Source organism: Phaethon lepturus, unplaced genomic scaffold (assembly GCF_000687285.1).
Source record: "Phaethon lepturus isolate BGI_N335 unplaced genomic scaffold, ASM68728v1 scaffold27245, whole genome shotgun sequence".
NCBI lineage: Eukaryota > Metazoa > Chordata > Aves > Phaethontiformes > Phaethontidae > Phaethon > Phaethon lepturus.
This window is the reverse complement of record NW_010540233.1, coordinates 1-25,219: the sequence shown is the minus strand read 5'-3', so window position 1 is coordinate 25,219 and position 25,219 is coordinate 1. Positions and strand designations below refer to the sequence as shown.

Here is a 25,219-nt window from a genome sequence, read left to right as displayed (position 1 = left end):
AAACGCTTGTTCTTGGCCTCATGATGTGCCCTCCTCAGATGCTTGTGAAACTACATTGGATTTGGGTGAAGGAGGACTGAAGCTAATAAAGAATAAATTAAAATGGTCAAGCTTTAACACAGATCAGATCTTTCATGGAGTTCAGTGCATGAAGGTGGGAAGTACATGGAGGGCAGGGCCATTCTTAAGGTGAGAGTGCTGACTCTAGTAGCTTAAAGTGCCCCTCTGTAGATAGGTAAGCTTTGTAGACACTTGCTGGGTCATCTCCTGCTATTGGAGCTGTCATGCCGCCCTCCCTTGTCTCTCTGACTTGCACCAGTAGTGGTGTTTCGTAGTCAGATGATAAACTGTGTTGGCTCAAAAAGTAACAATAAGAGGTGATTCACACACAAACCAAAGGTGGCAGTTGATGTTTGGGTTGGTCATCAACCTGGATCGTTGAACTACCTTGCAGCTGGGTTGTATGAATGCTAACACTGATGCATGGGAAGGCAGGAGAGCCACGTAGCTGGGAGGTAGGGTGGGTCTGCTGTAGACCTAAGGTGCTGTGGAGTCATCCATGGGCTTGCGTGTGCTTTTATCCTAGTACTCTTCTACTGGGCCAAACCTGATTCTGCACTGATGACTTGCTCAAAGGATGCACCTTACTGTCATCTGCTGTTTGCCACAGCCTTAATCTTTGATGGAGGTGTACCTCAACGATATGCTCAGGCCCCTCAGAGCCGTTGTACCCCCCATCACCTCTGCAGGCAGGGCACGGTGTCCACACAGATGCTGAAGATGGCTGTGGTATCTGTGTTTTACTAGCCAGCCATAGCCTGGCTGTCCTTTGATTGCTGCTGGTAAATTAACTTAGCCTGTGCAGCTTGTTTTTCCAGTGACATGATTAATAATGACTGGTTTATACGCTTGTTGTTAAATCGCATGAGAAGGCTTTTCTATATTAGTCCTACCACAGCTCAGGGTGCTATTTGTGGTTTTCATGGTTAGCATGGCTTGTGCAAAGAGAAATCTCTGTTGGCTCTGAGCGTTCCTCAGAGATGTGCCTTAGTATCCGTTTCCGTTTGGGTTTTGACTACATGCAACTAATATTATGAAGATAATTTCTGTCCTCATAATTGAAATACAGTTGATTAACTGTGCGTTCTGTGGTCCTTATATGCTAACACTGTACTGGCAAAGGCTTTTTGAGGGATGAGATGTCTTGCAGCGTATTGTACATACGGAAACACATATGTGGCTTCATCTGTGTTGTAGGGGAGGTTTCTGAGAAGAGGCAGTATTAGTGTTTTGGTTTGTTGGGTTTTTTTCTCTGTTAATTTGGTGTTGAGATTACAGGTAGTTTGTATATTTTTTGTGGTTATTGCTTTTACAGTTGACTGCAGAAGATACATAGTTAACCACAAGGAAGTAAAGATGTCCCCCTTTTCTTTCTTCCTTTTTTTTTTTTCTTTTTTAAGCATGGAAAAAAGATGCGTAAGTTATAGTGGCAGCAAATGAGAGGCAATAAATAAATTGAGTATATTCTGTCCTTATGTCTTGTACCTTCAGGAAATGAGGCTGTGCAGGTGTTCTCACTGATTGTTAGGGGTTGGGAAATGTACCTGGCAGCTTTCTCTTGAGGGACAAATCTTTAGGAAACCAGAGGTCGTGGATTCTTTTACTAATGGAAAAATGTTTGTGAAATGGGAGTAATCAACTTAAACTACAATTCTCAGCAGAAGTCTTGCCCAGCCAGTTGCAGCTGTTATGATTTCAGCTGTGTAGAGGTGCTATCAGGGAATTTCCCTTCTTGTGCAGATCACTGAAAGGCTACAGGAAGACAGCAAACCCCATGTGTTTTAAACAGAAATGTTTGGGCTTTGGGATACAAGTGTGCAAAAATGCAGATTTATGTTCCAAGAATAAACTTGATTTTGAGTTTGGTGGGATCTGCAGGAATTCAGTTTTGTAAGTTTGTGTTTTGTTTATTTTTAGGGGTACCAGAAGATGCGTCAGTGGTGATACCTCTTTCACAATGCAAGTTATGAATGAAATTCATTAACTAACATCCCCTTCCTCACCCTGATCTCCAATAGACTTCCTGTAACACTTGGAAGAAAAGGTCAGGGGAGAAGGGTTGAAGGTCAACATGAAGCTAAAGCAGCGAGTTGTGCTGTTGGCCATCCTCCTTGTCATCTTCATTTTCACAAAAGTTTTCCTCATTGACAACTTGGACACCTCAGCTGCCAACCGGGAGGACCAGCGCGCCTTTCACCGTATGATGGCAAGCCTCCGTGTAGAACTGGACCCCCGACTTGACCATACGTTGCAGTCCCCTTGGGAGATTGCAGCCCAGTGGGTGGTGCCCCGGGAGGTGTATCCTGAGGAGACGCCCGAGCTAGGGGCTGTTATGCATGCCATGACAACAAAGAAAATAATAAAAGCTGATGTGGGATACAAAGGGACCCAACTGAAAGCTTTGCTAATACTTGAAGGAGGACAGAAGGTTGTCTTCAAACCCAAAAGGTAAATATTGCCTTTGGTTACTCAATAACTGCTTTATGCTTTTGCTCCCCCCGCCCCCCCCAAAAGGAAAGGTCATTCCGTTATTTATGAGAGAGACAGTATAGAGCCTTGCTGGTGCTCTAGTAACATGAGGTTGCTGTGCCAACTGTCTCTCAGGCTGTATAGCTTTGGTGCTCCAAACAGCCTGTATTTAGGTTAATAAAAGAATAATCACTGTGTTCGGTCCTGAGGGAGTGTTGGTTAAACCTAATGTTTCCAACCAGTATCTTCCTGATTGTGGAAGTGCAGGTTCTGGCACTGTGGAGACAAGTCTTGCCTACACTTTCTGAGTAAGGGTTGTGTCAAACTGCCATGAGAGAATGCAGTTCAAGAACAGGGAAGGAGTGAAAATTGACAGTGGTCTTAAAAGTAGGTCTCCGTGTCTGGTGTATCTGCATGAAGACTGTAAAAATGCATTGGTAGGTCAGAGTGAAAGCCCCTGGGTTTCCTGTCTGCCGATAGAGAATACTGGAGGAGCAATGGAAGAATGGGCAGGTAGTGATACTTCCTTGGTATGGCCTCTGTTAATGATGATCCACAGGGAAATTTGACATGATTGAACATTTATGAAGAGTCTTGTGTATGTCTGTGAAGCTTTTTGAACTGTTTGCCTTCGGGGAAAAGGAGAAGAAAGATGTAAAAAAGTAAGGCAGGTGTGTTTTATGAGAGTGCGCTGCAAATGTGAAGTGTTGTCATAGCAGAATGAGTATATCTCTCTCCAAAGGATATTGGGTTGAGCAAGCACGAAGTTTTCCTCTCCTGTTAATGAATGAGTAGAGAATGAGGGGAAAAAAAAAAATCCGCTCACCGCTTATTGAATTCACAGTCCTGTTTCTGTGTGGTCAGCTACTGGTCTGGCTGGAGCTTCACTGTGGGATTAGGCTGTGTTTAAACAGTGTGAACCTTTTACTCAAAAGTCTTGGTGGTACAACAGGCAGCTCATCCAATAAATGTAGTAACAAGACATGGCATCTCTATAGTCCTTTCTGTATAAGTGAGTGCTGCAAAGCGTTTCACCAAGCATTAGATTACATTCCCATAATGGAATGTCCGTGCAGGCGAGCGTAGTGACTGTGCTCCATCAAGGACACGTGCAGTTGGGAGTGTTGATAGGAGTGCTAGACAGTATGGCTCTAGCCATGCTGGGTAGACCTGTGTTCTGTTTGCATCTGCTGAGCAGCTAGGCTTGTAGGTAGAGTCTTGCTCTGCCATTGCAAGATAGCCTATTTAACTAGCTTTTGACCTGAAAGGTATGTCAAAGTTACTACTAAAAACTGTTTTGAGAAAACTTACTGGTTGGGGAAGAGTGAATTCTCTTGTTACCCTTGCTCTAGAAAGAACTAGATGCTTGCTGTGCATGGAAGGAAGAATGTGGTTGTGTTTTACCAGTAAATTCTAGCTCTGCAGCTTTCAAAATGTGACTCTGTTTTCAAAAGCCTGCTGTAAGTACATACAAGAGACCTGGCACTGAGCACGTGTTCTGAGCGTTATCTGTCTCATTTTTCAAAATTACTTGAAATCCAGCCTAAGTTACTAATGATTAATTGTTGCTACCATCACATGCCAATACCATACGTGTGAAATAAGATGCTTGTTTGGTATAAATTCCGATTGGCAGGAATCTGTCAGATCCTTCTCCCAAAAACTCCATACCATCCTGCACTGGCTAATTCTCTCTGCAGCTGCCTTGCAAAGAAGCTAAAGCATTTGCTCAGCCTGGTGAAATGGATTGTCATCTTGCCTCAGATCTTCTCTGAGCAGGGTTGAAACATCAAAGTAGAGCACTGTGGCTTCTCTTACACTGTTGCTGCTACTGCTTGAACCCTGATGTTGGAAATAATCCAGTTTACACAATTTGATACATAGAAGGAAATGAGAAAATAGGTAATCTGGTTTGGGCTTACTTTACCTGAAAAGGTATTGCATTTCACCTCTTTCCTTGGTATTGATTGTGGTATTTTACACTTATCTGAAGCATGCTTCTTAAGCAGTATCTAGACCTGATTTAAATGTCATGAATCTCGGAATTTGTGTTTGCCTTGACATTTTAAGTAACATCTATTAAAAAAAGAAAAAAAAAAGGGTGGGGGAAGCCCACCACTTCACCAAAACATACCATTGTTGTTCTAATGAGTGTCTGATTTCTATTTCTTGCTGTTCATTATGTCTTTTCTCTGCCTGAATAAAGGGTCTTTTTGTATCCAGTATTGTCCTCAGGTTCACGCTTGCTGATCTTCTAGCTGCTAAAGATCGCATTTGGCATTTCTTCCACAATATCGGATTGTATTTTCATGTTAATCTACAATCCATTCTAACCCCAAAATCGTTTGTGGAGTTGCTGCTTCCTAGTATAAATAGTCCCCTGTTCTGTAGCTGGGTCTGTGCTCTTTTTTTTTTTTTTTTTTTTTTTTTTTTTTGAGATGTGGCTTGGCATATAGTTGAATTAAAACCCATTAGTTTGAATGGGCACCGCTTCCCAAGCTCTTGAGACCACTGTACATTACTGACCTTTCCTCCTTATTTACTACTTCAACAGTCTGTACGTTATTTAATCTCATTAATATTTTTTCCCTCTCCCATTGGCAATCATTTTGAAAGCGACCCGGAGTCTGTTTTACATAGCACTGTTGTTGCACTTTTTACTCTGAACAGCAAAATTGATGGAAATCCTGCATGAATCACTTCATTTGAATTATTTCAATTACAGATATGCCAGGGATTATGTAGTGGAAGGAGAACCATATGCTGGCTATGACAGACACAACGCAGAAGTGGCAGCCTTTCACTTGGACAGGTATGGAATTATTGGGTTACCTGGTTTAATTGTCTCTGGTAAAGGCTTTTTCAGAGTTGGGGAAAAAGGAGTTCCTTGAAGAATACACCTCAGATGTTAGCTAATTCTAACCTGCCAATATACCGCATTGAAGCCAAAAATAAAAATTAGCTTTTTTGTGAAACTTCATTGCAAAGATCTATGCAAGATTCTAACATTTAAGATTTTTGTGAAAAATTTGAAAAGGAGAATGAGCACTGAAACCCCTGATACTTCGTATAATATGGAAGAAAGAGCTTAGCCAAACCTTGTGGAAGAGTCTGAAATGCTGCATGTGTAAGTTAATGTCCAGTACACTAAAAAGTTAAATCTAGTATCTAGACTAACAGTTTAGCCTAGGCGAAATATAAATCAGTGCATCGTAATGGCAAAACAACTATTTATATATTAATTGTATTCAGGGGTACCCAGGTGGTTTGGTGGACCTGAGCTGGAGGTGCAATTACCAGAAGAAAAACAAAGTTACAGGATGTGCAAAGAAGGGGACATAAAATACCAAACACTGAATGTCGATAGTTATGAAACACCAGTTTCATCTAGAATAAATGAGTGCAGTCTTGGCCTCTGCGCTGTAAGAGGGACTGTGTTGGCACTTTGGAGAGATTTCTGAAGATAATTAAAGATGTGAAAAATTCTTCTATCAAGAGACTTAAAACTTGGGAAGGGGAATTAGGAGGGACAAATATAATAAAGAACAGAATGGTTGCACTTAAACTGAGGTTTCTCAGTATGTAAATAAGAGACTCGTCATCTGTGACTGAGTTCGTAGGTGGTAAAAGATATGCTTGTTAATCCTAATTCATCTGTGGAACTCATTGCACAGGCAATGGAAATGAGTAATTCTAGGGAGGTTTGGTGATAACTAGTTGTGTAATACCCTGTTGCAGTCTTGAGGTGGTGGACAAAAATCAGGGTGTTTTCAGACCAAAAAAGATCATAGAATCCTAGAATCTTTGGGTTGAAAGGGGCTTTTCAAGGCCATCTAGTCCAACCCCCCTGCAGTGAGCAGGGACATCTTCAAGTCGATCAGGTTGCTCAGAGCCCCGTCCAGCCTGACCTGGGATGTTCCCAGGGATGGGGCATCTGCCACCTCTCTGGGCAACCTGTTCCATGTCGCCATATGTCTGTTGTCCACTTGTGCTCTCAAAAAACACATGGACTTAAGTTTCCCTGAAAAAGCAGTTATGAAACATTGTAAAGCAACAATTGAAAGCCTCTTTCCACTGTTCAAACCCCTCTCTCTTAGCTCTTCCTTGCTGTCTATCTGGTTGTGGGTTTGTGCTTGTTTCTCTGTCCTTTCTCCTCTCTTTGTGGGTATGCATCTCTATATTCTTCAAGAATACCTAGAAGAAGCTACCAGCCCACACAACTTCAGTGCGTACCTTTGTTTTTGACTACTGATAATTACATATTTTGCTCAAGGATGCCATTGTTTCAAGAAGGATCTGAATCATATTGTGTGTTCACCACTAACGGGGAGGCCGTGCTAGCCAGGATAGTGGCCTTTCAGCTGTGGGTCTGAAAATACGGGGCCAGGTTTTCCAGATCTAAGCTCTGTGCTTATTTACTTGGAACGCCTGCATTTTCACAAGCTTTACATAACTCTTTGTATTGGCTGTGAATTCTATCTTTATGCATACATGATTTGTTCAGGCAGACGTTTTGTGTTGCCCATTCTTAGAGGTATTTTATACTTACTGAAGGGGACTTAGTCGATGAGTATCTAAAAAACCCCCAACTTTGCGGCTGTTGGAGTGACTCTCCCAGTATCTGTGGAATATAGATTGTCCCTTTTTCAAAAGGGACAGTCCTTTTTCAGTCTCTCTTTCTGAGATGCAAAGGCTACCAAAACAGTATCGAAAGTACGTTAAGGGAGTTGGGGTGACATTGTACTGATGTTTGTGCTCCTCCTTTAAGCATTCCATTTTGGAATTCCAAAATTCCATTACAAATACCCCACTCATTTGTGGTCACAGAGCAAAGGCTGTGGCAGACATGGGAGTGGAGCCTGGATCTTGTGACTGCAAGTTTTATGATTATTCTTCCCACCTCCCTTTTTTTCCACACACTTGAGGCATTCAGGTTTTTTTCTACCGTTCTCTCCTCCCTTCTCCCCCCTCATGCCAAACAAAATAATTCCTAGATTGTTTACTTTTGAGTATAATTGAACTGGGCTTAAACAAAACTTTTTAATAGATAGTAATTCCCGCAAATTGTAAATTATTTTTCCAGGTGACCAGCCCAATGGCCATATGGTTACTGCTTCAGCCTGCGCTCGGGACAGATGATGGATATTTCTGGTATGAGGTCTGATTTGTGAGGGTTGGAGCCTGGTGCATCCTGTGTTGCTCTGCTGCAAATGCTGTAATAAAGGAGTGTCACTGATGGCCTATAAAGCAAGTTTAACATCCAGGCACTTAAGAAAAATGAGTTTCCTTACTTTGCTTTGGAGAAGAGAGGAGGTTGTTGCAGGGTTCCAGCTTCATTCTTTGGTCTCAGACAATGGCACAGGGACTATGGTTTTGTTCTGGTTTGTTTTAATTTAGAACTGCTGCCTATGTTGCAAATTCTCATGTCATGGTTTTTCACCCCAAAACAGAATTCTGGGTTTCCGACGAGCTCCACTGGTGGTCGGCAGGTTTGTGAATCTACGTACGGAGATCAAACCAGTAGCCACAGAGCAGCTTCTGGGTACCTTCATGACTGTGGGTAAGTGGCTTCCATGGATTGTTCAGCCCAGTAACGAAAAACGTGATTAATGGGGAAAAAGAGCCATGGGAATCTGACGCAGTTATAGAACAGTTAACTATGATACAGGAAGCTGGTAAGTCTCTTTCTGTGCCAAGAGAGATCGTAATGCTTGTATAACCCTGTTTGGCGAGGGAGGAGGACTTGATTTTGTCCAAGTAGTTTTTCCTCTAACTTCTCTGTGTCCCCTCATGCTGCTGTTACAGATGGGGTTGTTTTTTTTTTCTTTTTTTTCTTTTTTTTTTTTTGAGTAATAATTTTCTCTCTACTGTCAGAGGTGGTTAGAAAAGTCTGTGATTAGACCTGAAAGGAAAAAAAATGGAATTGTATTTAAAGCGAACACAGTGGTGATTTGGGATAATTTATAGAGTTGATGTGTCTGTTGGTATTAGATGTTGTTTGTGCTACATCAGAGTCTGCGGAGCATTCATAACTAAATGTGTCAGAACTTCCGTATGTTGTTTACAGTAATAATGCTGTGAAGGGCACTTAATGGGAATTATTAATGTGAACTTCTACCGGGTGGTCATTAAGCACCAAGAAAAGACTTATGCTGCAGCCTTAACTTGTTCAAGGCTTTCATAAAATATCCAATTATTACTCTTTTTTTTTTTTTCTTTCTAATAAGAAGACTCTAGAGATGATTGTTCATTACAGCTGATAAATACGTGTGCCTGTGTATATTTCTATTACAAGCACTGTTGGTAGTCTCACCTGCTAAGCTTGCCTAACACTTTCAGCTGTCAAGTGTAACTTTCAGATGAGAGTAGCTCTGCCTTGCCAGACTCTTTTTGCATTCAGATTGGGTGTCTGCCTCAGGCAGACTTTACTTTTTCTAATTTCAGCCAAGATAACTAAGCAGTTTTCTAGCAGAAATGCTGACTTGAAAAATATGGCTCCAGAAATTTTCATTGCCTTTCCTTGGATTCCTTGGAACTGCCTGTTCTGCAGAGCATGAACCAAAAGAAATGGGTGGATCTGGGGATAAGGTTGTGATCTCTTGTCAACCCAAATTTGACCAAGTTTCTGAGGTTTTGAAGAAAAGATAATTCATGCAATACTCAGTGCAGATTTGCTAGAGTTGCAGCCAGAATCTCAAAAGAATTCCGTCTCTTGCTAGATCTGCTACAGGCTGTGGATAGGAAGGGAGACTTGCAGGGCTTTCCATACAAATAAGCTCTGTGTTGTTAATGATCATCTCTCTGATGTGCTCAAGTTGACTGATTGGGGTAGTGGGAGCACAAGAGCTGGGTCTGGATGGAGGACTGCAAAGGAGTGCTGGCTGGCTAAGGGGTTGTGATGTGAAGGGTGGAAAGTGAAAAACGTGTTTCAGTGAGCTGGGCCTGCTTTGGGGAGGATATTGGATATAGAGCCAAAGGAAGAAAGGATGGGGAATAAGTGGAATCACAAGGAAGTGAGACATAGTTGGAATATTTTGGAAGAACATCTGTAAGTGTGGAACTGGAATTGACTTGGCAAGGGTCAAGCAAAGGCAGGTTGGCAGGGTGAAATAGAAAAGGTTAAGCTAAAAATGTTAATCTGGGCCACATAGATTACTTTATGCTACAGGCTACTTAAGCCTTAACGGACTAGAGACTACAGGGTTTCATTGTTCCTCTCCTGTCAGAAGACATGCATGAAACTTTTGACAGATCTGTGTTCCTCAGTCATATAAGAATGACAGCTCATTTGTGTTTCCTCTGCTGAGTGAGCTCAAGTAACTGAGATGTGTGGCAGGTCTCAGGGCTCCAAATCCATTTGAGTTCTGCTTAGTCTTTTTTCACTAGTCTCTTTTTGGTCAACTTTTTCAAAGAAGTGAGAAATCTGACACAGGAAGTGTGAAATTTAAAAAACAAGGAGTTCTAAGCTTGGAAAGTCAAGGTCCTAAGGACTAGGAAGGAATCACAAAAACTTGTTGATAGTGCAGAGTTGTATTAACGCTCAGTGTGATAAAAACATTAGAAAATATAATTACTTTCTCCGTTGAATATTAGTCTTTAATGTTGTTTTGAATGAATAGATGTCTGTTTAACAGTCTCTTGAGCCTCTCCCTCTCGGGGGTAGGAAGCATGAGGTCAAGTGCAGTGAAATCCTGTTGCAGGGTAGGCTCTGCTGCAGCAATATGCTCCTGAATTTCAGTTGGCATCCCTTGGATTAAGTTCTGCTCTTTTGATACCTCTTTTTTATTTTTTCTAAGGTAATAACACTTGCTTCTATGGTAAGTGCTACTATTGTCGGGAAACAGAACCGGCTTGTGCAGACGGGGATGTTATGGAGGGGTCAGTGACCCTGTGGCTACCAGATGTCTGGCCTCTTCAGAAGCATCGGCACCCATGGGGTAGGACTTACCGTGAAGGCAAACTTGCCAGGTATGAGAACACAATAGGGTTATTCTTTATACATGATAATTTCTATTAGAATTACCTTTGCAATACAGTGCCTAGTTAAGGAGCAAGTGTTCTCAAAACCTAGAGTTTTGCTGACACCTTTCTTGATAAGACACTAGAAGTCAAGAAGTCTAGCATGAGATTGAAACTAAAATGAGCAAGAAAGGAATCTTCATTGTTTTCTACAATACCAAGTGCTGTTGTTTTTTCTGCTTCTTGCCTGGAACGTAATTTGCATCATACAATCACTCCAAGCTCTGAAAATCTTGGCCTGGGGCAAACTGAGACTCTTCTCTTGTACCACCGGACCTTCTGTTGACAGTGTGCCTCTCGGTGGCCCAGTGAAATATGGTAGCACTGTGCTGTTTTCTGCCAGATGTGACTTCATGGTCCTTGTAGTTTGTTCCAAAACTTGTGGAGCTGGTTTAGTTTAAGTATGTAGGCACTGAAAAGTTCTTCTTTGCTTTGAATACCATCAGTATTTGGTGAACATGCTCAGCATCTTAAAAGAACACTTTCAGAGATGGACAAACATGGGATCTTGCAATCTTATACAATAGATGTAACGTGTTTGAGTATTTGGGTTGGAGATGTTTTTGCCATGACCAGAGCAGATGGTTTTGAGCTTATTAAGTTTTTTGAAGTCTGTGTCCTGGACAGATGATTAGAAAGATATTTTTAGTCCTTGATCTAAAATAACTGTTGCTTTCCGATAATGTGATTGTTCTTGGAAAGAATGTCATCCAAAGGCTTCATTGATTTGTTTTAGAATATTAAATATACAGTTGGATTTTTTGAGCAGCAGATGTTACCTCCTTTTCAACAGGTCAAAATCAGCTGTATTTAGTACACGGTAAATTGCAGTAATGAATTGGCTGGATTTCTTGGAGGTTTTTCTTTTTTTTGAGAGACTGTTTTTCATCATAAACTGCCTGCTTATACAGGAGTTTACCCTGATACCTATGTTGATTTGACGTTTGCTGTGTTTTAAACTTGCTTGCTTTTCCCTTGTTCAGAGGGGACTGCATGGTTCCATTGTTTTGCCCCTTGTCATGTTGCGCTTTTCACTCTGAGAGCACCAGGAAAATTAAATGTTCTAAATGTCATGCTTTCCTTTTTCTGTGTCTGGTAATTATGGAAAATAACTGTAGCAATTTTTTTTCCCTGATCCAGCTGCTTCTACTCTGTCCTGAGTTGACCTTCTGAACATAATTCATACAGTCACATTAGTGTACATAATTTTTAATGGGCATGTAATAGGTAAAATCCTTGACCTTCGAAGTCCTATGCTAGTACAATATAAATGATCAGAAATAAATGTCGGAGAAAGGGCTATCTTGAAAGAGCGAATGAAAAATGAAGAGACCGAGCATAGTGTATCTGAAAAACTGTTGCAAGGAGATTAATTACTGATCTAAAGCTGAGAGAAAGAGAAGCACTTGAGGGAGAGGAAAGTGTAGCATAAAACAAATGTATCCAGTACAAGGAGGGGTATGTTCCAAGTCTTTTGCCTTGTGGGTTTGTGCTGTAGGTTGAGTGTGAGTAGGACCCTGATGCAAGAGACAGAGGGAACTAGTGACAGCATTTGAGGAATGTGTGTGACGTGGTAACAGAAACATTGAGAAGATAAAATTTTGGCCACTGTGATTTGGATAACTGGAGGAAAGATGGGATATTTATTGTAAGCTTAGGCTCCAGACCTCTAGAAGATGAGGTGGGGTATCTGGCAGTTCTGGCAGTTAAATTCTGATTTTCTCCCTGCTTTTACGAGACTCTGCAATTTTGAGCATGTCAGCAGGTCTCTCCAGCTTGTGTTTCCTCTATTTCTGTTTCCAAGTCACAGATGGGTTAAGGCATTTCCAACTTAACTGCTATTTTGTGAAGGATTGTCTCAGTCCTTACATGGAAGATGTTATAGATGTACTTGTTATTTAGGTTGACAGATGGAAAGGGTATACACCAGAGATTCGGCTGTTTTGGTGGTGGTGTTGAATAGCTTTGAAAACTGTAAAGAAGAAAATGAGAAAATTTAAAATCCTAGCTTTGGAGAATTGAGACATGACATCTATGTTATAAGACCACAAGTACATGCCTAGGTTATGTTGTAGAAAGAGAGGAGAGAAAAGGGACGTTTGAAATCTTGCCAGTGGAGAAGAAGGTGAGATACTCTGAAAGGAGAGTAGGGAGGAAACAGAAAACTGGGAAGGAGAATTAACACATATGAGGCATTTTTCTTCAGGACAGAGGAGGTCATTAGTATCTGTGATGAGGTTATTCGCATTAGAAAGAAAAAATGAGGAGGATCGCTGGAAAGCAAGACTGATGGAAGCAGGTCAAGGCAATATCAATAGATGCAGTACTTGAAGCCCTTCGGAAGTTAAGGGAGGCAAGTCAAGACAGTAATCTTGCTGTGAGGCAGCCCAACCGCTGCTGAATTGTGAGCAGTGAGGAGGCAAACTCTGGCCTTGTTTTCTGTAGGAAGACAATGTGTAACCTTGCACTGAAACTATAGTTTGCTCCACACACTAGGCTGTTAATACAGGATTTACTCTTTTAATGAAACACTTATCTAGCTCTTTCTTCTTTATATAGCCTTGACTGCTGCACTCGCCTTTTCTTTACACACTCATAAGTGAATAAAGGGGCAGCTGTAAATGCCGTTGGTGTGCGATGATGGATGTTCCTTGAAGATTTGATTCGGTTTCTCTTGATGGCCCACAGGTGGGAGTATGATGAAAGCTATTGTGATGCTGTGAAGAAGACTTCACCCTATGACTCGGGCCCCCGTCTCCTTGATATCATTGACACCGCCATCTTTGACTATTTGATTGGGAATGCTGACCGGCATCACTATGAGAGTTTCCAGGATGATGAAGGAGCCAGTATGCTCATCCTCTTGGATAATGCCAAAAGGTAAGGGAAATCCTGGTGGCCAGCACAAGGGCACACATTTATCTGCTTTGTATCTCTCTGTTTTCTGTCACTAATTTTTTATTAATGCCTTTTGTGCTAAAAATCCAAAGCTTTCCTTCTTATCAGAAATTACATACCAAATATTAGGGTTCTTCAAAGCCTGTGATGCTTACTCTGTGCTCTAGATACGATGACTGCTTTGGGCAAAGTCTTAAATTACAGAAATGCCCAAATTAGCACAGTATGACCTTATTTCCCCAAGCAACTTTCAAAGGTTCGCTTGTGTCTCTCCTCCTATCCTCAGAACAGCCCCTCCATTTTATGCTTTTCATTAATGGACAATTAAAAACTTATGATTTACCAGCAACTGTTAGTGAGTGCCATAGTAGAAGTAGATCTTTTCAAAATGTGTGTCTGAATAATTTGGCATTCCCCGCCTTCTGGATCTGTTTGCTCTGGCTTTAAAAGGTTAAAAGTTTAAAATTGAGATAGAACTGATACCGAGAGCAAAATATGACAATGTCCTGAGTGTGGGCATTAATTATTATCAAAACAAAAATTAAGCATGTGGTAACTGAGAGGAACTGATGAGAAGTCTTTCTTGAGGCCAAACTTTACTATGAAGCTTGTTTAAAATGTGAATTGTTCTGTCTCTGGTATAGTTTTTGTACATTGGCTGGTATAGTTTAGGTTAAAAGTCCTATTGAAGATACAGCCTTGTTTAAACCATAACAATTTGCTTAATTTTTCTTAAAAACAAAGATAACCTATTCCACTTTCTCATGATTTAGTCCAGAGACTCCCAAGGTTTTTTTTCTGATGGGCACCACCATCTGCAGTGGCAGCGAGTTTCCCCTCCTGCGGATGGCCCAGCTCCTGACGGTTACCTCTGGCAGTCCCCGCGCCAGGCTCTGCTCTGCAGTGGCTTTGCATACCACTCGTACAAAGTGTACACAGCAGTTGAGACCTCTGATCTAGACCCTTGGAAGGCTTTGAGTTTCTTTCCCCATTTGCCTTTCGTGTAGTGGATTCCTTCCTTGCTTCCTTCCTTCCTTTGTTTCTAATTTGTCTGCAGCGGCCGAGTTGAGTATTTTGTCTTTATGCATCAGCCTGTTCAGTAGCACTCCTTCAGTTACGTCAGCAGGATGCATTCCACCTTGGGACTGCTTAATCATTGCTGCTTTCAGACTGCTCCACGTGAATTTGGCAAAAATTGTCTTTCTGTGATGCTCTGGCAATGTGCTAGGAGGAAGTTTATATATTAGTCACTGGAAGTGAATACGGTAGTTGAAGGTCATGTCAGACCTTTCATTAAGGTATGTGCTTGTAACATTATGAAAACGTTTCCAGTGGGGCTTTGCAGGCCCAGAAGTAAATTGTTTTCTTGAAAACTTAAGTAAAGTTCTTTCAGGTCCTTTAAGATAAGGGTTAGGCAGTCAGTTTTTTCACAGATTGATAGAAGATCTCAAGTTGGAAGGGACCCATAAGGATCATTGAGTCCAACTCTGCGCCTTGCAGGACTACCTGAAACTAAACCATATGACTAACAGCATCATCCAGATGCCTCTTGGTGCCATGACCGTTTCCCTGAGGAGCCTATTCCTCAGGGAATAGGTCAGTTTTAAAGCTATTTTCAGTTGTTTCAAAACAGTTTTAAAGCTACTAATAACAGAATTATTTGAGCAGAGTAATGCCAGACTCCTCGAGTAAGTTATCTTTATTGAGGAGAAAGTTCTTTCTTGAAAACAGTATTACAAGGCAGGTGAAACTATTTAAAAAAAAAAAAAAAGTAGCATGTGTTTAGATGAAGCTTGAAATACTATGAAATCCTTGGCAGGCCTCCTTTAGAAAGTGTGATCATGAAATGTTGGAGTTGATCACCTTGTTTGTTGAACTGTTGATCTAAGCTTGGCCATCTAAAACATCACGTGGCTGCTATTTCCTTCATTTCCCGTCCAGCTGTGTCAGCCAGGCAAAGTTCCCACTGTCTGTGTCCAGAATACCAATTATTCCTTTCCCCTTCTTGGCAAGATAAGCTCGATTTCTAAACTCCTCTGAAGTTCATTTCTAAGGTGCCTTGGTCTGATAAAGAACTAGTACGCTGGTGTTGCTTCCGTTTACCTGGTACATTAGCTGATGCTTTTGAGAGTTATATCTATAATTGGTCATGGCCTGTTTATATTTTAATTTAAATTATTTGATCTGTTGGAGCATGAAATTGGCTAGTATTGATTTTTTTTGAATTCTCTACAAATCTGTTGATATTGAGAACAATATTAGGAGTTCAGCTGCTTCACTTGGTTTTAATTTTGCATTTCAGCTTTGGAAACCCTGCCTTGGATGAAAGAAGCATCTTGGCTCCTCTTTATCAGTGCTGCATGTAAGTGAAATGCAGGGATGTTCATTTTACTTATGCGATTGCTGTTCTTAGGTTTGCAGTGTAATTGAGTTTGAAGCCTTCTGGCAACTTGAAAATGTTCACGCAGGTACACAGTGCTTTACTTTTTTGAGATGCTGTGTTTGTTTGATGCATTGTCACTGCTGAAGAAGCCGAGAAATACATTTTTATTAAGGTAGTAAATCAGACGGTAGGCTGTAGGAAGTAGTCTCGCCTCCAGGTCACTGGTTCAAGTCTGTCCTTAGTCAGTATGACAGGTACTTCGCATCTGCAGCTGTCTGCATCCAGCTCCTGCCGAATGAAAGTTCACATCGCAGTTTGAGTTCTCCCTGACAGAAGCTAAGGACTCAACGTGTCTGGCAGCTTAACTACCTTCACTTCCAAATGTTCTTTCTGTTCGTTGCTACTTCTCATTAACAAATAGATAAAAGTTCCAGGAAGGAAAATACTGATACATCAGTTTCCTGCCTCTGTTATTTCAAGATAACATTAACTCCTTTAAGCCTTCCAAATTAAGCATTTTGTTGAGAGTTCCTTGAGCCTGTCCTGGGCAGGTTCTGTCTCCTGAATTCCTTGGGGCCTGTGAAACCTGGGAACTCTGCAGAAAGCCTGAGCTCTCACCCCCTGCTTGCACTAAGCAAGGCTCTATGCATGCTACAGTACACCTGGCCTACATTCTGCAAGAGCCTTGCAGAATCCATACGGTGAAAAATTGCGGTAAATTATTGTCAAATTCTTTGTTTTTCCTACATCGATTTTAAATGTGCATTTAAATTCCAGGTTTATGAGGATCTTTTGGAGTCTTTCTCATCTCGATTCTCCCAAATGCAACCAGAACAGAAGTTTGTCTATGTAAGAGGCTTTGCAGTCTCCTGCTTTGTAGATAACCTTTCTTCTGATACCAGGCAAATGCCATATAAGAATTCATATGCATAATTGTTTTAACTATAGGTTTGTTACAACTCTTGCTTATATTGCTGGGTTTTTTTAAAAGCCATCAAAAGCCAAGAGTTTAGACCGGTGGTGCTAAAACACAAAAATCTGGGGGAAAATCCCAAGATACTTCACAGAAGAAGACGGCTTAGATGGGCTGATGTGAACAAGTTTAATGGACAGTGAAGCAGAAAGATCACTGCTAAGTTCACGTTCTGTGGAAATTCAGTTGACTGACTTGTGTCTTTTGTGATTAGTTGTTGGGCAGAGATGCTTCTCCTGAGGTAACGTGACTTTTGTTTTTGAATTAGCAGCCAGGCTGTTGATTTTCTTTGCTTTTCAAAGTGTGTCTGGGAGGCCTCAGGACTGAAGAACTTCCTTGCTAGCACTTGAACGTGTTCCTGTATAACATAAGAATTACATCACATTAGATTTTTTCTTCTTCACCTTCAGTTTTCCAGTTTCACTTAGATATTGTGTACAATGCAGCTATACCTGGACCCTCCATCCCAAAACCGCTTTTGTGATAAGACTCCATTCTGTTTAGATAAAATCATGATGTAACAGGCTCCCTCAAGAGGCTGGCTTTGGTGTTGCTGGTGCGACTTCAGCTGGACAGTGTATGATGACGTGTTTGTTTCTTTCTTTTGCAGCATCCGGGTTTCTACCTGGAACAGACTCAGTTATCTGAAGAATGGAGTACTGAAGTCTGCCTTAAAAACTGCTATGTCGCATGACCCCATCTCACCAGTGCTTTCTGACCCGCATCTGGAGGCCCTAGACCAGCGGCTTCTCAGCATTCTGGCTACAGTGAAGCAGTGCACAGACCAGTTTGGGCCAGATGTTGTGCTGGTGGAAGACAGGATGACACTGTCTCATTTGTAATTGTAGTGGAACACAGATGAATCTCCATTTTTTAAAAACAAACGAACAAAAAAAGCGATAGAGGAACAGCACAAGCAGTTCAGAAGGGCTGGGGCCAAGATGAACTGAAATGAACGGGACAGCTTCCGAGTCAGAGGAACAGAGGTGACACTGGCTTTTACCTTGGGCTGACAGCAGTGAGAGGTGGGCGGTTGGAGCCTTGGACGGCTCAGTACCATGGCATCCTGGCCGTTGTGGTGTGTCCGTTGCCGGCAGTGGACATGGCACTGGATAAAAATGGCTCTTGGCGTTGGTGGAAGCGTGTGGAATACAGACACTAATTTGTGGACTGAATCTAGAGAGGACAAACAGAGATGAAAAGTACGATCCTCTCCCATTCTCTTTCCCACATACGCTCTTGCGAGTTTTTCTCTGATTCAGGGTTGTATGTAATCAGCTGTGAGCTGGTTAGGCATTTTCCCACTTCTTTAGAGAAAGGGGAAGTGGTGAATAAAATAATTATTAGATTGAAGAGTTTTGCCACCCCCACGGGGGCGGGATGTTCTTCTGAATGCCATTAGGGGTGGGAGAGGGGACCTCTGCTGCTCAGTTGTCTTTTCCTCCATAAAAGGCTGGGAATGAGGCTTGCCTCATATGTGATAATGCTTCAGTGTTTTTGCTGAAGTACTATCGAAGATTTATCCACAGGGTTGGAGATTTAGGGGAGGACAGGGTGGTTATACAGCACTTCATAATTAAGGGGTTAAAGTAAGTTTCCACGTGTCCTGTCACCATTTTCCATGTATAAGGAATCTGGCAAGGTCTGAGTAGAGGGAATATCCTTGCAGTCCTGTGTCCGTATTAACCGAATGTTCATTGTAGTGTGGAGGAGGAGGAGGATAGATTCTGTCCTCGGAAGCAGGTTCCGTTTTGTGAGGACATGCTGCTTACTCTATGCCCTATTTAATTTGGGAAATCTGGGCGTGATGCGCTGGTGAAAGAGAGGTGTATTGCTGGACTTCCTCGGTAACCAACAGCCATGGGCAAGGGCCTGAAGAGTAGAGAGAACCCCGAGCTATGGTCTTTCCTCATCAGCTCATATGGAGGGAGCTTCCTGCTGCTCGATGTTGTAATCGGAGCTCAGTGCTGCTGTTCTGTGGAACACCAACAGTTTTTTCAGTCCTACCGTCTACCTGGCCTGGCTTACGGTTGAGCTCTGAAGCTGTGAGCACTTCCAGGAAGTTTTCTGCCTTCCCCAGCTGTATCCTGCAACAACCCCCACTGCGATGTTCTGACCGGCGTGGTCATCCTGGGGTCCTCGCTCCGAATTGTTTTGCCATAGATGGGGAGAGTCGGTGCAACTGAGCTTTTCAGGGCAGACTTGTAGCACTCATCTTGTGCTAGTCCTGTCGTCCTTCTGCGCTGTGTCACCCTGCGCTGCGGATGAGCTTGTGGCTGTAAAACTTGTCACACTTGTGGTAGGTCTGAATCTGTGTCTCCAGAAGGGAAGCGGCTTCGTCGTTACGTTTCCAAATTTAACAGCTTTGCATTGATTTTTCAGTTCAGACAGTGTGGTCCTTAGATGTAAGGAAAGATCTCACTTGCCAGAGTGATTATGTGTTATTGGACTTGTGAGCAAGAGCAGCAAAATGTCAGTTTAAGACCTTTTCCTTGATTTGTCTGTCAGAAGCTCTGAAGTAGTGTGGCAGGCAGATAAAGAGCTGTTTCCTGTTCTTGCTCCCACTGCCATACCTGATCAAAGATGTGTTAGTGAGAGAGTTTATTTTAAAAATGCAGTTTTATTTTGTTGAAGTCTTTTTGTCATTGCATGAGCAGAGCATCTTGAAAGTAGAAAGCAACTCTCTACCTGAAATTGAATTTTATGTTCTTCTAGATCTCTTCTGGACTTGGCCATGTCACAGACGTGCCCCACAGTCAGGATGTGGAGTTATTTATTGGTGTTCCAACCAGGGCTGTAACGCACAGCCAGCTTTTGGGACACTGGTGTTAAGCCTAGTGCCCGTTCATTGCTGTACTTGAGAATATAACACATGCTTTAAAGCCATGGTCCTTCGGTGAGTTTAATCCACCGGCGTGGATTGTGCCTTGCGGGTTCTCTTCGGGCAGAGGTGAGTGTGCTGGTGAGCGCGGGCAGGAGCCACCAGGGGTTGCCCTGTTCCCCGGCGCCTGGCTTGCTGGCGGATTTCGGCGCTTGAGCGAGACAGTGTTGGGAAGTACTTGTGGGCAACAGTTAGGTAGGTAGGGAATGCTTTTGTTCTGAAGGAGAGCAGATTCATACTGAGGCATTTTGGCATAAACTGCTTCCCAGGAAACTCAGGATGGTTTACACCAAGGAGAGATGATGGAGCACACGGTAGGGGCTCGTAGCGTTTTTAAAAAGCATGTTCTCTCTGAGCTTAATCGTGAGCACTTAATATTTTGGGAAGGATCAATGAAAATTGTTGCTGTTTTGATTTATATTTGATCACTTGTGATCATTTATGTTTGATTAAATAATGGATTCCATAAAAAGTCTTTCTGTCTTTATGAAATTAAATTAGCATTCAGGGCTTATGTACTGTTTGTTCACGGGGCTTTAAGCTGAAGCTTTTGCCATCAGATGGAACCTGGGGATAAGTTTTCCCCCGATACAAAGGTGAAAGATTTAAAGCCTTGTATTGGTTTATTGTAAACAAAGGATGTGAAGTCTGGCATCATCAGGAAGAGGAAGCAAGAACCGATTGCTTTTTTTTCTTTTTTTTTGTCGTGTTGATGCTTCTGGTTACTGTAAACACCACTGGAGCTTGGTGTTCTGCAGCAGGAAAGAAGAATAAATTCCTTTCTTACCCAAAATCAGGAAGATCTGATTTTGGCCTTGTGATAATCTCTGGCATTTTGGCAGTGATTGTTGTTTTGCTTGATTATAGAACCCTGAGAAATTTTAAATTGTAACCATCGCAAAGGAAATAAGAAGCAGCACCCACATGCAAACAAGGTCTGCTTGAATCTCTGAAGAACAGCAGCGTTCGTGAGGCAGGTGCTATGCTCTGTCGATGAGGCTTCATGACACCTTCTAATCCTTGTTCACTGTGCACACTGTAATTCACTGGCTCCAGTTGTTACAAAATGGTTGTGTTGTGGGTATTAGTAATATCAGAGCGCTTGAAGCACAGAAATCAAGAACTAATTAAAAAGAGAGCATTGTCAGCCATCTGCTATTTGTCTCCTCCTTCCTGGAGGAGACAGGGAAGTCGGCTCCTCTTCCAGCAGCTGATGAACTGGAGTGTGTGTCTTGCCAAACAAACTTCAACTGAAAAATACTAATTTATTAAGAAGGTAATTTATTTGCTGTGGCAGCTGAAGCAAGATGCTTGCAACAGACACCCTTCTTGGAGCTGTCAGAGGAGTGCCCCTGGGGGCAGCTGCACAAATGGAGGTTGAATAAGAAATATAAGAAAAGAGAATGCAATCATGACTTTCTACTTGTATCCCCCCAGGGTCAGATTCCGCATAAAGCAACATTGTGTGAATAAAGATTTTAATAAAGCAACATTGATGGATTGTTTAAGTCTCTCTCTCTCCTCCCCCCCTCACCTCCTGTCTCTCTAGTTCCAATACAGGATGGGCTGAATGTTTCAAGTGCTTTGCTGCTGATGTTTCAGGGTTATTTCTTCATTAATAGTTACCAATGGCATTTATTCCAGTCATGTATTTCCAAGAATGTGGTCAAATGGGCAGGTGGTTTGCAAGAGCCTTGCTGGTAAGGAAAGATGTGTTTAAGAAGAGTGTCCCAAAGTGATACAGATGAAGAACACATCTAGCTTTCAGTGGTCTTCAGAGCGCCAATTATTTTTGGCTTTTGAAAGTGCATCCCGTGGCCCTGCATCTGCCAAGCACCTAGGCTGATGTCTTGGTTGTGTCCCGGTAGGTTGGCTTTGTTATACGGAGCAAGGGGTGTACATTGAGTTGGCAAGAGATGTATATAGAGTTAGCAGGTGTTCATGGTTGGCTTTTCTGGGGTATGCGACGGGGCAAGTAAACAGCCGTCAAAATCTGTTCCCACAGAGTGCAGGGATTTAATTGGCCTGTATCAGAGCTTGTTTTCTTAATAACCCACTGCAGTGAGATTTTCAGGGGTAGGAGGTGATGCTCACAGTTCTGGACGTCGGGCATCTGGAAAGCCACGAAGCCACCGAGAGCTGCCGTGTACTTTTGAGGACTGCGTGAGCTGCTGCCAGCCCCCGTACGGGGGATAGGACACCACAAAACCCCCACGGCACCGTGCCTCTCCTGGAAACGCGGGAATGGTCTTTGGCCTGGCCTTGTAGCATCAGGGTGGCATTGGTAAATGACCAAAGGCACCTGCTTTTTCTTTAAAACAACAGCTTCTCAGTTGAAACTTTGGACTTCAGCATTGCTGATTTTTGTAAGAACTGTTTTTTGGGATTTATTTTTCGGGCTTTGGGGAGGAGGTTGTTCTGGGGTTTTTTTTTGTCTCCGACTATTGTGTGGTAATAATAATTTTTCATATCCTTCATCTCTATTTTTGAGGTGCTAATTTGCTCAGGGAGCAGGACAGGGTCCTTGCTTGTGTATGAACAGTTCAACAACTTGCAGAAGCTACAGATGCTTTTAAGTTTTGAAAGGCTGAAATAGCTAGTTTTGAGAGCTGTTTTTACAAGCACTTCGTTGTATTACTGCTGTGTAATTTTGGAGTTGTTTGCCTTAGTAACAGGGTGAGAATTCATATAACTGGAAGATTTTAAAGTGTTTCTGGTTATGTAATGAACATAATTTTACAGAATGAACAGCAATAATTTTGAGCCAATGGAAAACCAAAGGATTTTGAAAATTACTACTTTCCCCTAATTTATTTCAAATTCTTTCCATACAGATTTTTATTGATTCTGAAAATTAGAAATGAAAAGAAGTTCTTAGTCTTATATCCTTTATTCCAGCTCTTCCTTTTATTTATTGATCTAATCCGTAGCTGTGTTATACTGAGCTCTGGAGAGAGATTCTCTTCTTCCTCCTGCCTTCTGTCGGCGTTCATCTAGGGATGTACCGAAGGAATTGGTGTATGGAAATTGGAAAAACCATAGCAGGATGGATGCGTGGCATTTCCCTGTCCAGCAGATGCAGCCTGTATAAAATCTGGGATTGCAAGGTTCCCTCTGAGCGTTTGCTTGTAGCGAGCTGTGTTAGGGGTGTCGAATAAGACAGGCATAACCACATTTTTGGAGTGCTTTTTTTTCTTTCTTTTTAGACGATGTCTGCACTGTAAGGTGTGACTGGACCCGAGATCGTGGATTTTTAATCAGGTGGTTGCTGCTCAGCAGGACTGGTTTGGAATAACCCTCCGCGAGGTGAAAAGCCATGCACCCTAGGGCACGCAGGTCCCTGCAGCTACCTCCTCCTGCAAGACTGTCAGACGAGGATTGGCAAACACTGTAGTGAGTGTAAGGGGGGGATATAATCCCAGCCAGCTGTACCGGGCTGTTGTCTGCTCTGCGTCCTAGTCCTGTCCTTCCTAAGTCAGGTATGAGTGAGTTTTCCTCAGGTTAGGGCACCCTCTTCCAGTCTCCTGCAACTTCCCTTCTAGCCCGTGGGGTAATTTCTTCCCCGAGGCCTTGCAAAGGGAATTGAATTATTCCGGGATTTTTTTTATTTTTTTTTTTTTTTATCCCTCACTTCAATGCCTTGTTAACCTCAGAGCCAGGCCAAAGAGGGTATAGCTGGCAGGTTATTGAACAACCGCTTTATTTTTCCCCTCTAGCTCTTATGATGTGCTGCGTTTGAGCAAAGCTGACATCCTAGGAATTATGCCATAATACCCTGGAGCTGGTGTGGTGTTGGACAGTCAGTTGTTTTATCTTTCAGAATTTGGTTTCCCAAACTTTTTTCCTTTGGAATGTGGAAGCATCTATTTTTTATGAAGTCTGTCCCTTTTGATAAGGTCTCTTCAGCTAAAGCACTTATCCCTGGGAGGGTAGAGTTTGAATGTTACAGCTATGAATTTTTATAAATGTATATAAATGCTTCAATTCAGATGCTTCAACTAGTTTTCAGAAAGGCTGATAGCGGTTTAATTTGCGATGGCTACAGTGAGTTCGATTTTGAATTGATTTTTTTTTTAATGTGCACAGATTTTAGTTCTGTTTAAGTTATTGCAACTGGTGTCAAGGTTTTAGCTTCACTGTTTATTTTTGAAGCTGGAGGGGGCGATTACATTAATACCAGTATCTTTAATGTCAATGTGTGATATACATATAGCCACCTGTAGATGGTGATGTGTTCCACTCCATGCCTTGGGGGTGCTGGATCCCACTCCCCATCCACCTGAACGAGTGAATTGCCGGGCTGGATAAATTGCATTTAGTGTCCTTCTTATTTTTATTTTTCTGTGCAGGTGGGATAACCTTGATATTCTTTCCATGTCCAGAGCATCTTGGCCTCATCTTGGTTAGGATAAGTCATGGGTGGGCTTGTCCTGATGCTCAGTAACTTGTGGAGGTGTTAGTCTCTTACAGTAAGCCAGCAGTGGGTACAGCTTAGAGTAAAATGCAAGTTAAATGGGGCTTTACCACTTTTCATCTCCCCCACACAGCTGAGTTGTGTACTTAGCAAGGCAGCACTTACCAGTTGTGCTTTGGAGGGTTGAAGTTTACCTGTTTCCAAAATCAAAGCCAGGCTTTGCATTGGATCCTAGAATCTCCTGCCGAAGCACGGGCAGGTAGCCCTAACGACTGCTCGCAGTTTCCCTGCGCAGAAAGGATTTTACAGCTTGGTGGAGAAAACCGGTTGTTGGTGGTGAGCTCGGTGGTGGTAGTGAGTTGTGCTTCGGTTCTCGTACACGATTTCACGGTGGTTCTGTGCTCGTCTGCTTTTTTTTTTTCTTTTTCCGGCTGCTTGAGTGGAGCCCCCCCACCTGTGTTAATGTTTGGATGTACTGGTGTACAAAGATGCACTGACGTCAAATTAAACAGCAGCATTTCTTGGGGTAGAGGAGGAATGGCACACATCCAGCGTCACACAGCAAGCCCGTCCCAGAGCCAGCAACAAAACCGTTTCTCCTAGAGCTTTGATCTAGTTGCTGCACTGAGCTCACAGCATAGCGGGCAGCAGATACACCCCACACACCACACTGCAGCTCCTTGTGCTCCCGCTCTGACTCATCCGCCGTCTCCTGCTCCCTTGTTTATGCCTGCTTGGTTTTTTGCATCCCCTTGGAAATGACCCCGATGAACACCAGCTGCCAATGCCTCTTGCATTTGTGTCAGCAAAACTTCAGCTGGGCCACCGGGCTACTTAAAAACCAGATTATTTCCTTTCCCCGGGCATTTGGTGGTGCTGCTGCAACTCTTCCCTGTGTGGAGGCCAGAGGGACGGCGGTGGTGGTGCAGCGGGGCGTCAGCGGGCTGGTGGGGCTGCCGGGGAGCTCCCCTGGGCACCTCCGGCTGGAAGAGGAGCAAGAGGAGCCGCTCGCCTCCCTCCCAGCGAGGGTTGGCAGAGAGGACGGGGCCCAAGTTTTGTGCGGAACAGAGGCCGGAGGGATGCCCAGTGCCTCTTTTTGGGAAGGGGGTTGGGTTTTGCAGC

General features: G+C 42.7%; 1 protein-coding gene across 1 annotated transcript; it reads left to right on the top strand.

Moving 5' to 3' along the window:
- Positions 1–2,131: 2,131 nt before the first annotated feature.
- FAM20B (family with sequence similarity 20, member B) lies at positions 2,132–18,160 on the top strand. Its single transcript, XM_010287390.1, has 7 exons — positions 2,132–2,508; positions 5,255–5,341; positions 7,980–8,089; positions 10,326–10,497; positions 13,237–13,428; positions 15,749–15,808; positions 17,413–18,160. The coding sequence occupies exons 1-7, from the start codon at positions 2,132–2,134 to the stop codon at positions 17,642–17,644; spliced, it is 1,230 nt and encodes a 409-aa protein (XP_010285692.1). The 3' UTR covers positions 17,645–18,160.
- Positions 18,161–25,219: the final 7,059 nt, after the last annotated feature.

Bases quoted from the DNA above. Each gene is read 5' to 3' on its own strand.
- FAM20B (XM_010287390.1), top strand. From the start codon at position 2,132: ATGAAGCTAAAGCAGCGAGTTGTGCTGTTGGCCATCCTCCTTGTCATC. The intron at 2,509-5,254 runs GTAAATATTGCC...TTTCAATTACAG, and splicing joins GTTGTCTTCAAACCCAAAAG to ATATGCCAGGGATTATGTAG. The intron at 15,809-17,412 runs GTAAGTGAAATG...TTTCTTTTGCAG, and splicing joins CCTCTTTATCAGTGCTGCAT to CATCCGGGTTTCTACCTGGA.